Genomic DNA, 13,169 nt, shown 5'->3' on the forward strand with positions numbered 1-13,169 from the left:
CTAAGTGTCAAATTTAGGCCCACGAAATTCATTTAACTCAATAGAGAGAGTATGGTTCGGTACATCTAAGACACTTCAAAAAAAAAAATGAAAGGAAAACAAGAGCAATGACCGCTTTCATACTGCGCTTCGCAGCAGAGCGACACGGCAGGCACTAAGCTCGAATGACGTTTAACTTTGCGCGCTCGGCCGTAAAACTGCTCTCTCGAAGATGATAAAAAGTAGATGAGCAGATGAGAGAGAAAGAGAGAGGGTAAACAGAAAGGGGAGGAGGAAAAGAAGAAGGGAAGCGGTTTTGCGATGGCTGATGAAGAAAGTGCTATGCATTATTTAGGTGTTGTCAAAGTTGAATTTGCGCTGGGGCTCTTAAACAAACCGTGAATTTTTCTTCTTCTTCTTTTTATCACCTGCCACAAGTACAGAAAAAAATGCAGTTTCTTTTCGTTTCCTTTTTTTTTTTTTTTAAGGCAAGATTTATATTGCCGACAAGTTCGTGGCAGCCACGTACTCTACGAAAGCCATCTGTATTATTATACATGCATGCGCCAAATGCACTCTCGATGTTCGTAAAAAATTCAACGTTCGACATGTTTAAAAAAAAGACTACGTATAGAGAGAGAGAGAGAGAGAGAGAGAGAGAGAGAGAGAAAGGAGCTTTTAGGAGTTTCGTGTTAAGCCCCCCGATGTGCGGTAGTTCGGCCACGATGTCCTCAGATGGCGCAACAGGTGCTGTCTTTTGCTTGTTATATCTAGATTTTTTTCCCTTCTTCTAATCAATCAATCGTGGCTCGAGACTCTGCTTTATTCACCAAGCAATCTATCTAACAGCTGCGATGATGCAAAATATGAGATAACTGATGTTCTGAGGCTGGAACAACATAGAAGGGACAATCATATACAAGGCCTCAAGTTGCCTAAGAAATTAACGATGAAAGATGAAAGTCACTGAAAAGGTTAGCCAGCTGTAGGACTCGAACCCACATCTTCTGGATTACTTGTTTGTCCCTTCAGATGACGCACCCTGGAAGTCGCTGAGAAGGCGTGTTAGCTTAGCTCAATTGGTAGAGCCCTGGACCGGTAATCCAGAAGATGTGGGTTCGAGTCCTACAGCTGGCTAATCTTTTCAGTGACTTTCATCTTTCATGCAAAATACGTTCGCCGAGCGATATCTCATCACTCAATTAATGAATTCAATTAGTAAAAACGCCCCGAAAACACAGGCAAGTGTGGAACGGCGTGACCTTGGGAGCGCAGCCGGATCTTCTGCCGTGACGTAGGAAGTCCAGCGTGACGTAGCAGCAGCGTAGCGAGCAGCCATTGAGCCCGCACTTCCTGCCGAAAACCCGTCTGCCACGGTCACAGAGCATTCCAATAGCGAGGTACAGAAAACCTCCTTAATTCCTCCTCTCACCCCTTCGCTACGTGGATATCGTCTGCTTCAGCCAATCACCGCAGACAATTTCAAGCACAGCCTTTCCGCAGCTACCTGTGGCTGCACATGTGCCTGATGCTAGTCTGCATAGCCAGTTGAGGCTTTGTGTACTCTAGGTGGCGTTGGTGCTGTGCACTTAGCAGACGACACCGACAGCGTGTTTACTTGTCGTCTGCTACGAAATACTACCTTGTTTACTCTATGCGACGTTGATTCCGTGGGGTCCTGCTACGTCACGAAGTGACGTCAACTTCACTCACTCTCTTACGGGATCCCAGAAAGGGCGCAGGCGGATATAGAGGGTCTCTAATCAGAGGGTGTCTCTCGCGTTCTACTGTTCAGCTGCTATCATTACCGAAACGAAAACTACCCTTCAACGTTGCATCCTAAGGATGAAATAAAATTGAATTGAATTGAACGTTGCATCAACAGCGCGCTCTGCGATTGGTCCGCAGATTGACGAACGCCAGCTAGTGGCTTCCCAGTCATGGCCTCTCCGCAAGAAACGAGCGATCCCCCTGCGGTGGATTTCCGAACTTCTCCGAGTGGTGGTCTTCCCAATGGACTGTCCCACCAGCAGAACACGACTTCAGGCGGTGTCAGAGTTAACCTCCATGAAAACCCGTTGCACGGTGCTTCGCTGGAATGCAAGAGAACGCCTTCACCACAGCCCGTCGACAAGACACAGGTCTGTCTACTCTAACCATGGCATGCCGGTGTGAAAGAAACAAACTCGTATTTCGTGAACCAGTCTTATTAACGTGTATCGCTGTTCTACGCAGCCCTCCATTATTTAGTAGCTTCACGTGTTGTATCGGCAGCGACAGAGCGGATCAGTACATCAAGGCTCTATGGACTGAGAGGTGATGGGTTGGAATCACACCACGTGCTGCCTCGGGTTTAACGCGGTTTCTCCGGCAGTCTTTGCTTATGTATGCCAGCCCAGTGAAGTCGGCCCAGGAGGCCTATTAGCGCTCCTATATCCCGCTTCTCCCTGCTTGTCCTTTAACCCCGCACCGTTCACAGCGATAGTTCTTCCGCAATAAGGAACTAAATAAAAAAGTACAGCTAATCAAACCAAATCAAAGTAGTGACCAGCATCCAACGATCCAAATCTAGCACGCTAATGCACCTCCCTAAAAGCTCTACTAACATTTCTGGGCCAATGTAAGACCAAAAATTTTCACCAACAGTTCCAACGCAAAGTCTGTCCAGGACAGGTTAGCGCGGGGGAATGGGGCATATTATCGGACTAAAAGCTATAAAACCCCGGCGCAGGGGACACAAAGAGACAACACAGACGAAGCACTGACTGACAAACAACTTTAATGGCAGGGACCCATCTTAAATATACCAACTGCACACCCGACCCCTACACTCTTAAAAATGAACTTCACCGCATAGCACGCTCCTAGCCAACCATTATCTCGAATGATATCGTTATCTACCCTGATTTGTTGAAAACAGGGGGCGTACGCCTTTTCTGTGACAATTATGAACAGCATAAGTGTCACAGAAATGGCGTACGCCCCCCGTTTTCAACAAATCAGGGCAGATAACGATATCATTCGAGATAATGGTTGGCTAGGAGCGTGCTATGCGGTGAAGTTCATTTTTAAGAGTGTAGTGCCATTAAAGTTGTTTGTCAGTCAGTGCTTCGTCTGTGTTGTCTCTTTGTGTCCCCTGCACCGGGGTTTTATCGCTCTTAGGATGTACCACCAAACAGCCCGGTTTTTATCGCTTTTTAACATATTATCGGCTGCTGCGATGAAACTCCCCCACTCATCATCATCATCATCATCATCATCACTCTTGTTGTCGTTGGCGACTGCGTCACTACCGACGTCGACAGATTTCTCCCACGGGACCGGACCCGTTCGGAAGATGAAACACTACTATGTCTATCACCTCCTCTTCACCTTTATCTTCTCCCGATGCAGTACCACGACGGAACCTTGTGTCCCGAGGTGGTCGCCTTCCAACCGGCATGGAACAGCGGCCGAGACGTTTCCCCGTCCTCCGTCTCGCTTCCTCGCAAGTGCAGTCATGCTGTGCCAGCTCTTACGGTGGAGAGGAGGCCTCTGACGCCCTACCTCTTCCTCATCATATTTATCCTCGTCACCCTGTGTTGTGTCTTCGCCTACCTGGCTTTCATGGCACCGCCCGCTCTTCCAGTTCAAGGTGTGTGAAAAATCTTTCATACAAAATTTGCGAACAAACGTCGTGCGTCAATTTGTCTAAATAAAATATTTTTTGTAAAAAATGAAAGAAAGAGATGTGTTGATTGAATACAAACAGTGAAGCCTTCTTCTTTAGTGCGTTTAATTAGCTAGTTTAGTGTTTAGAAGAAGGTTTCACTGTTTGTATTCCATCAGCACCATCAGCTTTTCGAACATCAACTGTATCCTTATACTTCTCTCTGCTACTATGATATTGTGTTGAACGTTTCTGCTATTAAAAGAAAACGATCTTCTTCTTTGTTTTAAGTGTTGCGAGAGGTCAGCCAATATTTGGCTTGCTACTCTTCAAAAAAAATTCACACACAAAAAAAAAATCACACACAGGGAAATGAAGGTCTCGCAGGTTTTCGGCCTTGAGGAATTGTAGCAGGTAGTAGAAACGCTTATATGTGATGATCACCGGTTTCTACATGTTGATCACGTTTGGTACACCGCAGAAATAAACTGTTGAACACGCGCAACAAAAGTAGACACCGTACCAGTAAAAAAGAAAAAAAACAGAGAGAACAATAAAAACCATAGAACAGACTGTAGAAATGAACGAAACAGATTAAATAATTTGGTTGCCTCGTGAAGACGCAGGCTAAACGGCAGGTGCTTTAACAAATCAGGAAGCACACAAGGTTGATAACGCTTCGGTCAACCGCAGTTGCATTGATCTCCAGCATTGCGGAAGGTGCTACCGCCTGCGAAGCGTGCTTCACTGCACGATGGTCTGGTATGAGGCAAAGCCAACTTTACGTCGCCCGCATTCAGAACGCACTCTTGTTTTGGCTACTGTAACATTACGAAACTTGCTAGTTTTTCGTTTTGTTTGATTTTCTTTTTACTTCTTTTATTTGCCTTTCCAGATGGATCCAAGATCTGCCTCACGCAAGAATGCGTAAAAACAGGTAAGCGGTCGACAAGCGTATACGTCTCGACTTTCTCTAGGTTTCCCCGCTGTAACGCTGATAGTTCAATCAACGTTAACCAATTATCTCTCCGAGACAAGAACAACAACAACAAAAAAAGAAAAGAAAAGAAATCTTCCGAAGGAAACTGCGCATTCTGAGAAGATTCAATCAGATGGCTTCGCAGTCCCTATCGGTGTAGTCTATAGAAGCAGAACCAGACGGGTATAAAGGGCAGCAGAAATGTCATCAAAGACCGGACCTGACCAACCGGTCGGCCAACTCAAACACACGGGGACTTTGGACGAAAACATGTTGGCTCTTTACGAGCCTTAGGTAGAGCCGACAAAAGGTAGATAAGGGGACAGCTTTTGTTGAGGCTGCTGGCTCCAGGGCTACGAAGTAAAGAAGCAAGCTGCTCCCTCGTTGCTGTAGTTACTTCTGCCACAGCTAAATGGGGAAAAAAGGAGAGGGGGAAGTCGTAACTGTGAACGGCAAATGGCTAAAGTGACTTCAAGATGGCCGTGTGCAAAGTTGTTGTTGTTGACTGGGTTGGATGAGTGAAAGTGAAAAGATATGAAGTTTGTGGTTCCAAAATGTTATTTATTTTATTTCGTATGATAAATGAACTCCGCTCGAGGCCAATACGTGAAATATAAATGCCGTCAAGGGGCATGGCGCGTTTACACGAATTTTCGGCGGGGGGGGGGGGAGAGAAAACGCAAGACTTGATAGTTTCGGATTCTCTGAAACGTGGTGACGTCACCACGACCTCTAGCGTTCTGTTTCCTGCAAAGGCGCGCGCACCTTCCCAGTCTCCGTTCTCTGCCTCACGTTGGAAAACTGCCAGCAGCTGTGGCGAGGAGGTAGAAGTCTTACCATGGAGGGACAATGTTGCCAGACACTATGACGAAGCACTTCTCAAATTGATTGTGTGATACTTCCGCGTCAGATAGAGTAATAATATTTTAGGAGAATACAATACGAGATATACGTGGACTTGCAATCAAATAACGGTAATGGAGCTGAAATGTTGAACTAAATTGAGTGAAATGAAATATTTCACCGCATTGGTGACATGACCTGAATTGAAAAAGAAAACACCAACGGAAACTCCGACACCTTTTTGCCTGAATGTCCCTGAAATATTATCTGACATCATTATCCTTGTCCGATAACAAGGTTTCTCCGCAAACTATTGACCATGCCCATCCCACCAGCTTCATCGCTGCTGAACGGAATGGACCAGACAGCTGACCCCTGCGAAGACTTTTTTCAGTTCGCTTGCGGTACATGGAACAAGCGACACCAGATACCCGAAGATCGGCCTAGCGTGTCCACTTTCGAGGTACTCGCCGATGAACTACAGATCATCCTGAAAGGTACCGCACGTACCGACCAATGGTACCCTGTTACCCCTGGCACTCACGTTGCCGTGTTTGCAGACCTGTTGGAGGAACACGCCACACCCTACGACAACAGTGCAACCATCAAAGCAAAACGGTTGTACAATTCCTGTATGAGGCTGAGTGAGTACGTCGCCATGTTGTATTTTTAGGAACACTCGAAAATGACTTCTCATAGTAACTAGACACTTCCAGGTCAAGGACACCTTTGTTAGGGTACTAAGGCGTACGTTGTTGCGTGGAATGGCACACGTTTCATTGTTTTTATTGTCACCTTTGTCTCGGCTTGTCTCGACTATGCTAGACGTGATCGAAAGTATGGGCGACCGACCGCTACGCCACCTGCTGCGATCGTTGGGCGGTTGGCCGGTGACACAGAAGAACTGGACTGCCCCACCCTGGCCCTTTGAGAGACTTCTGGGAATACTCCGCGGTCAGTACGACCAGTGTGTCATCGTCGAACAATGGGTCGGTCCAGACGACAAAAACTCCTCCGTCAACATCATACAGGTATGTGTTAGATGCTGCGTGGTACTGAAGCACCACCTATACGAGTGACGGCATTAGTAATCCAGCCAATCAAAATGGTTCCAGGCGCGCGAGTAAATCTGTCAGCGGTAAAACGTACCATTACAATGGCGTATTACTGTAGCGTACGATGTGGTGCGAAACGTTGGTAGAGAAACAACACGCAAAAGCCCCTTCGCTGTATTTGCTAGACTTTCACACAAAAGAAACAGTGCGGTGCGCCATATTGTTTTAGCAGACGACAGCAGGAGCAACAGTCTGAGAATTGTTGGGCGCCATATTTCTTTGATAGCCGATATTGGATACGAACTCTGAAAATGTCGCTTTAGCAGACGACCTCATTTGCAACCATCCGCGGGTTGTTGATGCCTTGAGCACGTGCCCCTCTTAAGCAGACGACGTCGTCGTCTGCAAATCGTTACGCGCCGTGACACTTTAGCAGACGACACCAGAACCCTATGCGGTGACGTTCCGGAAGTGGAAGGGTGGTAATGAACGGAACTTGACCATTCACTCTTGTAGATTGACCAGCAGATGACCTTTGGCCTTCCTAGCCGGGAATATTACCTGAATGACAGCAGCGAGAAAGACCGGCACGCTTATCACAGGCTTATGGTGGAAGTGGCGATGCTGCTTGGAGCTGATCATGAAGATGCTGCCGTGCAGATGGAGAAAGTGCTCGACTTTGAGACCCGGCTTAACAACGTAAGTCGTGCGCACTTGTATGTAACCGTGTATTCACACGAGCGACATCCTCACGGAATATTCTAGTGGAGGAAAAAGCGAAAACAGTGCTCACAGAGCCGGAGTCCCGTGTTCTGTTAAGCATTCACACAGTGCGGAAAGTTGGGAGTGGCGTACTGCGCATTAAGCAGACGACACTTAGCAGACGACACCGTCAGCGTGTTTTCCTGTCGTCTGCTACGGAATATCTTGTGGCGTACTGCGCATTTAGCAGACGACACTTAGCAGACGACACAAGTCAGCGTGTTTTCCTGTCGTCTGCTACGAAATATCTTGCGGCTGTGTAGCAGGATATTCCCCACGGTTAGCAATGTACGTGAAGACATGACGTTGAGCGATCGCGCTCATGTGACAGCAGAAAGCTGTGACGTTTTTCGCGTCTTCTGCTTCTGGGGGAATGTCGCTCGTGTGAACACACGGTAAGTGTCCATGGTGCGTTCTCTAGTACCGGCGAATAGAAGCTGTTCCATAAGCCTCGTCTTGGCTATGGTCCAAGCTACTTCGTTTGAACAGCGCTGTGGACTCCCAACCGCAGACTGACGAAGAATTTAAGTGTTATGGGTGGCATATCTGACAGCAACACCATGGTGACATACACCAACACCGCGAGAGCAGAAGACGTCTTTACGTATAGAGTGGATAGAATGGATGGCGAAGCTTCGCAAAATGAAGGAGAGGTAGCACTTTCACGTAGTGTTTGTGTAATGACGGGTGGAGAAGCTTTGCAAAATGAACGCGAGATGGCGCTCTCAGGTAGCGTCTGGTGAAGATTCTCGATATGAGCAAATGGTGGTGCATTCGTTTTCCGTTGTCTCTATTTAAACCAAGCCGCCGCTAGAGTGCCCAACCAACATCAAAGCTACGCACTCTAGCGGTGCGTACAGTCCTACTCCACCTCTTAGGATTGAGAGTCACAAACATGCCTTCTTTGCGTTTCTTTTTTTTTTTTCTTTTTTGGCCAGATATCAGTTCCAGAAGCGGATCGCCACGACACCGGCTCCATCTACAAAAAGATGACTCTGCAAATGCTATCAGAAATGGTGCCAGAGGTGACGATGCTTATCTATTTATTCGCACAAAAAAAGCAACCTGAAGTGATACCCTTTAGACAGATCCATGACTTAAAAGTTGCCCAATAATTGGCGCAGTTCAACTGGACCGAGTACCTGTCCACTTTCCTGCCCGTGAGCCTGTCAGACGACGAGCCTGTCGTGATCTACTCAGTTCCCTACCTCCAAGAAATCGGACCAATTCTGCAGCAGTCTGACAGAAGGTACTACTCTATTCCGTATGGCTACATTGTCCTGAATCTCGCCTGTCAAAAGAGAGAGGGAGAGAGAGAATTCGCTGACTGGATGCGCGGCTTATATCGAGGTGATATAGGATGAGAACCAGCTCCGGTGGCGCAGCGGTAACGCGTGCGCTTGGAGACTGGGAGGTCCGCGGTTCGAATCCGCGGGCCGGCTGTGCCGTCTGGGGTTTTTCCTGGGTTTTCCTCAGATGTGTAATAGGCGTATGCCGGCACAGTTCCCCTGAAGTCGGCCCATGGACGCAGCTATCCTCCCCCCGAGCGGATTCCGCTCGGTCTTCCACTTCACCCTTTCCTCTCCTCCTCTCCACCACCTTTCCCTTCCCGAGAAACATGCCGCCTAATCAGGCAGGCAGACCTCTCGGGTTCCTCCCAACGACACTCCTCCTCCTCCTCCGATATAGGATGAGACGTGTACCGTGGGGACCTTGCCCTTTGATAAAACGGCATCCCCGCAGTCAAGCTGCGTGGATCAAATCCATGACGAGGAAAGCCACGCATAGCTTGGCGTCATTAATTGATTGGCTGGCAAGATTAAAATCGTAAAATTGTAAGGCAGGATAAGTGTCCGAGGAGATGTTGCAACTTGAGACCTTGGCCCATCCAGGACTTTGCACAACTTTGCCATTTGGCGCCTCATCAACTACCTCTTACAATACCTGGATGGAGAATATGCCGACAAGCGGAATGACTTCCGCAAGGTTATGCAAGGCATCTCTGCAGACAAAGTGCGTTGGCATCATTGCGTCGAACTGGCCAATAAGAAAATGGGAATGGCAGTCGGTGCCCTGTTTATTAAGGACAACTTCGACCCCAGGAGCAAGGAGACAGTGAGTATGCCACGTATCTTTGTAACCATAGGCATCCATGGCGATCATAAATATATGACTTTCAGAGAGAACGAGCAATTCGCCTCTTTCCTAAAGATCGCGCACCCTACCGGATGATCTGCGAACTATTTTCGTCGCGACACAGTTCTAGAGAAACTGAACGGTATATATCGCGTCCATTTCACTAAAAGCGCTAAAAACGAGCGCTCTGTGTGTGTGTGTTGTCCTGTTTTTAGCGCTTTTAGTGAAACGGAAGTATATATCGTCAACAAGCCCAAATGGACGTTTTAGTGGGCATATCACGTGTCTAGGCATTGAGAGCGCGCGGAAGGGACTTCGCGCATGCGCAAGGACGACTAAAAAAGGCGTTCGTTACGTGTACAGAAAAAAGACTGCAATCTGGCCATACTCGTTCTGGGGTGTCTTTTTTTTTAGGCATAACAAGATGCGATTACTTTACAGCGCCTACATCGAGTATATAATAGTCGAATCTTAGAAAGCATTACGAAAGTATTTATCAGTTGAGTTCTTAATCATGAACCGAATAATTTCTTTGGTTCCTTGACGTAGGCAGTACCACTTAGCACTTGCAGAAACGGAAACGAAGAACGAAAGAAAAAAAAAAAATTTCCAACGTGGTCTAATCGAAGCCCGTGTTCCGTGTTACATACTCAAACCGACTTCGATGACTAAGTAAAATTAGTCACTTCCAAGCCACTAGATAAAAGCAGCTTGTAGCAAAGCCAAAAGTAGCCAGTCGGCTAGTCTCGCGTTTCGAGCTTTAGACCTTATGCGTGAGCGTGTGCCAGCCACAGAAGAAAAAAACTGCGTTTGCACTTTCTGCAATACTTGTTTGCAATTCTAGGCAACGGAAATGATCCATAACATACGAGAAGCATTCAATGAACTACTCAAAGAGAATGACTGGATGGACGTCGAAACCCGAAAAGTTGCTGAAGAAAAGGTACACTGGCAATGCAATATTGAAGGTGCTACTCTGGACTTCATTTGGTATTACAAAAGATTCACTCAAGGGTTAAACAGGCAAAGTACTCCTGCAAAAAAAGGTACCAAAAGAAGTTACGTTATTGCTATAATTTTTTTTAAACCAACTGTCATCACCTTCGCCTGTTCCGATGGCGTAATGCAAGAAAATGGTAGTGACGTCACGTTGTGGAGACAGTGTTCGTCACCTAGCAACAGGGGGCGTTCCTCGCCATTTCTTCGCTTCGCAAGTTCGCGTTTGCTCCGCCCTCGTCAGCGCTATGCCACAGGCTGTCCAATGGCCGTGCATGGTGCAATTGAAAAAACAAGAAAAGATCATTCCTTTCTAGTGGCTGAATCGCCGTCGCCAATAGCCGCGGTGTGGAGAATAACTCCATGACACCATAGCTACTCATAACTGAAACCTAACCTAAAAGTGCTTTCACGTCACTCTGAAGTAATTTGTTAGGCTTGACGTATGTGATATAGGTTAATCAGCTTGTCCAGAGTGGCACAATAATTACCCCGCAATAATAAGTACTATTATTAAAGTAAATAATATCGTATCCGCCCATTATTTTTCAGGCCAACGCAATGAACGAGCGGATAGGATATCCTGACCTTCTGACAAACCCGTACGAACTTTCCAAAGAATACGATACGGTAATGCGAAGCAGACCCATAAACCGAAACTAAAATATTATTTCTTACGGCAGCTCGAGATACACGAAGAGCTCTATTTCGAAAACATCTTGAACATCCTCAAGTTTGAAGCCTCAAAGAACCTCCACAAGCTTCGTCAACCGGTGAACAAGGATAAGTGGGCGACTGAGCCAGCGGTTGTAAACGCGTTCTACAATCCGAACAAGAACGACATCGTTTTCCCAGCTGGGATATTGCAACCACTGTTTTACAGCCAGCATTTCCCAAAGTAAGTCTGTTACTATCCAATGAAGGCTGTATCTTTGTAGCTTTTGATCCAACTTACATAGACATATTTTGATCAAACAAGTATCGTATTCCACTTATAACGTCACTTCGTTGTACAACGTACGCTATAAGCGTACTTCACATTTCTGTTGTGGCCTGCTTCATAATTTCACTCTATAAAGCAGCAGGCAACACTCTATAAAAAACTCATAAGGCAACAAGGCTACCTATTTTCTCATTGGCTATGTGCCATGACGTCTTGATTTTTGGCTGGTGAACTATTGACTTCTTGTTCATCACTTTTTTTTCAAGGTCACTCAATTACGGAGGAATTGGAGTCGTTATTGGCCACGAGATAACGCATGGGTTTGACGACAAAGGTGACGTTTACAACATACAACACCGCCATTTACACGACTATAGTTGTTGGTGTTCCAGGATAAACGCCACAACACGTTTTCATAAGGATTACATTCACGTGGACTTAACTATACCAGCATTTGAAATTAGTGACGGATACATAATCAACGCGCAAAATGCAGAAACAGGTGTCGCGTTCATCCGGGAACACCTGCACCCAGTACATGCTAGACTACATGTCCTACAAATTAACGTAGGTCGGCAGTTCGACAAAAACGGGAACCTGAAGCAGTGGTGGAACAACAAAACGATAGAAACCTTCCGTCAGCGTGCCCAGTGTATCATTGACCAGTATTCCAGCTACGTTTTGGAGGATATCAATCTGAATGTGAGTCGATAACTTAATGTATAACCCACCAAATGAATAAGCAGAAGGAACTTCTTGCCTTGTCTTTGTCGCCGCTGTCTCCGTATATGTAGCTGAGACACCACACTGCGTTGCTTTCGTAAGAGAAGCAGAGTCGCTGAACAATACTGGGTTACAAGATGACCGGGGTTTAAACTGTTACCATCCACTTTTAAAACAGTCTTCGTCATGGAAAGAAAAGACTACGCGCGAACCGAACGCGGCATCTGCAAAGCGGTGTCGTCTGCAATGTACGTTGCATCAGCGTTCTAGCAGAACACGTTGGCCTCTACCGAAAGACGTACCTGGTGTTAATGCGCAGCTTAACTTCCTTGCGAGAAAGTTATCTATTCTGTCCATACGCGATGCGCAAGTAATTTATTCGCCGTAAATTAAACTAATTCCAGCACGAGTCGTCTGCGTCTGCTAGCGCGGAGTGACACACCGTCCAATATGCAAAAAGACAAACGTACTATATTGCTTCGCGTAATAATATCTAAAGTACTGTCTTAACTCTAATTCTGGATGCAGGTGAACGGCAAGCAAACGCAGGGCGAAAACATCGCGGATAACGGAGGCCTGAAGCAAGCCTACCGTGTGAGTAAGAGGGCGCCAAAGAAAGTAGTTCTTTAGCTTTTTCTGCAAACACACAACGAAATTTTCTTTTATTAGGCGTATAAGAAATGGGTTAAGCAACACGGCGAGGAACATCTACTGCCTGGCGTCAACCTCAACCACGATCAACTTTTCTTCTTAAATTATGCCCAGGTGAGTGGACACAAAGTAAACATAATAAAATTGAGAGAAACCGGACCGGAAACCCCTGGACCGGTAATCCAGAAGATGTGGGTTCGATCCCTACAGCTGGCGAACCTTTTCAGTGACTTTCATCTTTCATCATAAAATTGCTTTGGTCAACCTTGCAGGACCCCCATCAGTAAATCTGTAACAAAAATTTTCAGATCTGGTGTGGTACGATGAGACCAGAGGAGGCGCTCAGCAAAATCCGAAGCTCTGTGCACAGCCCTGGACCAATAAGGTGAAATAACGTTATATTCGACACGTATGTAAACTTAATTTCCTCTCTGCTACTTTTCTCCCTCTTAG

The 13,169-nt window shown here is 46.5% G+C and overlaps 1 protein-coding gene across 1 annotated transcript in view; it reads left to right on the top strand.

Annotated features, from left to right (window-relative positions):
* The window catches only part of LOC135369946 (neprilysin-1-like), a 30,887-nt gene that overhangs the window by 16,893 nt on the left and 825 nt on the right, over positions 1 to 13,169 (top strand). Inside the window, exons 2-19 of the mRNA XM_064603552.1 lie at positions 1,888 to 2,120; positions 3,373 to 3,613; positions 4,524 to 4,565; positions 5,786 to 5,947; positions 6,011 to 6,094; positions 6,276 to 6,481; positions 7,022 to 7,204; positions 8,206 to 8,292; positions 8,392 to 8,516; positions 9,160 to 9,382; positions 10,248 to 10,346; positions 10,952 to 11,029; positions 11,083 to 11,297; positions 11,609 to 11,676; positions 11,914 to 12,044; positions 12,594 to 12,659; positions 12,735 to 12,830; positions 13,025 to 13,101. Of these exons, the coding sequence (XP_064459622.1) occupies positions 1,920 to 2,120; positions 3,373 to 3,613; positions 4,524 to 4,565; positions 5,786 to 5,947; positions 6,011 to 6,094; positions 6,276 to 6,481; positions 7,022 to 7,204; positions 8,206 to 8,292; positions 8,392 to 8,516; positions 9,160 to 9,382; positions 10,248 to 10,346; positions 10,952 to 11,029; positions 11,083 to 11,297; positions 11,609 to 11,676; positions 11,914 to 12,044; positions 12,594 to 12,659; positions 12,735 to 12,830; positions 13,025 to 13,101 (2,384 nt within the window). The 5' untranslated portion in view covers positions 1,888 to 1,919. The remainder of the gene's footprint in view (positions 1 to 1,887; positions 2,121 to 3,372; positions 3,614 to 4,523; positions 4,566 to 5,785; positions 5,948 to 6,010; positions 6,095 to 6,275; positions 6,482 to 7,021; positions 7,205 to 8,205; positions 8,293 to 8,391; positions 8,517 to 9,159; positions 9,383 to 10,247; positions 10,347 to 10,951; positions 11,030 to 11,082; positions 11,298 to 11,608; positions 11,677 to 11,913; positions 12,045 to 12,593; positions 12,660 to 12,734; positions 12,831 to 13,024; positions 13,102 to 13,169) is intronic.

This window comes from Ornithodoros turicata, chromosome 10, assembly GCF_037126465.1.
Source record: "Ornithodoros turicata isolate Travis chromosome 10, ASM3712646v1, whole genome shotgun sequence".
NCBI classification, from domain to species: Eukaryota; Metazoa; Arthropoda; class Arachnida; order Ixodida; family Argasidae; genus Ornithodoros; species Ornithodoros turicata.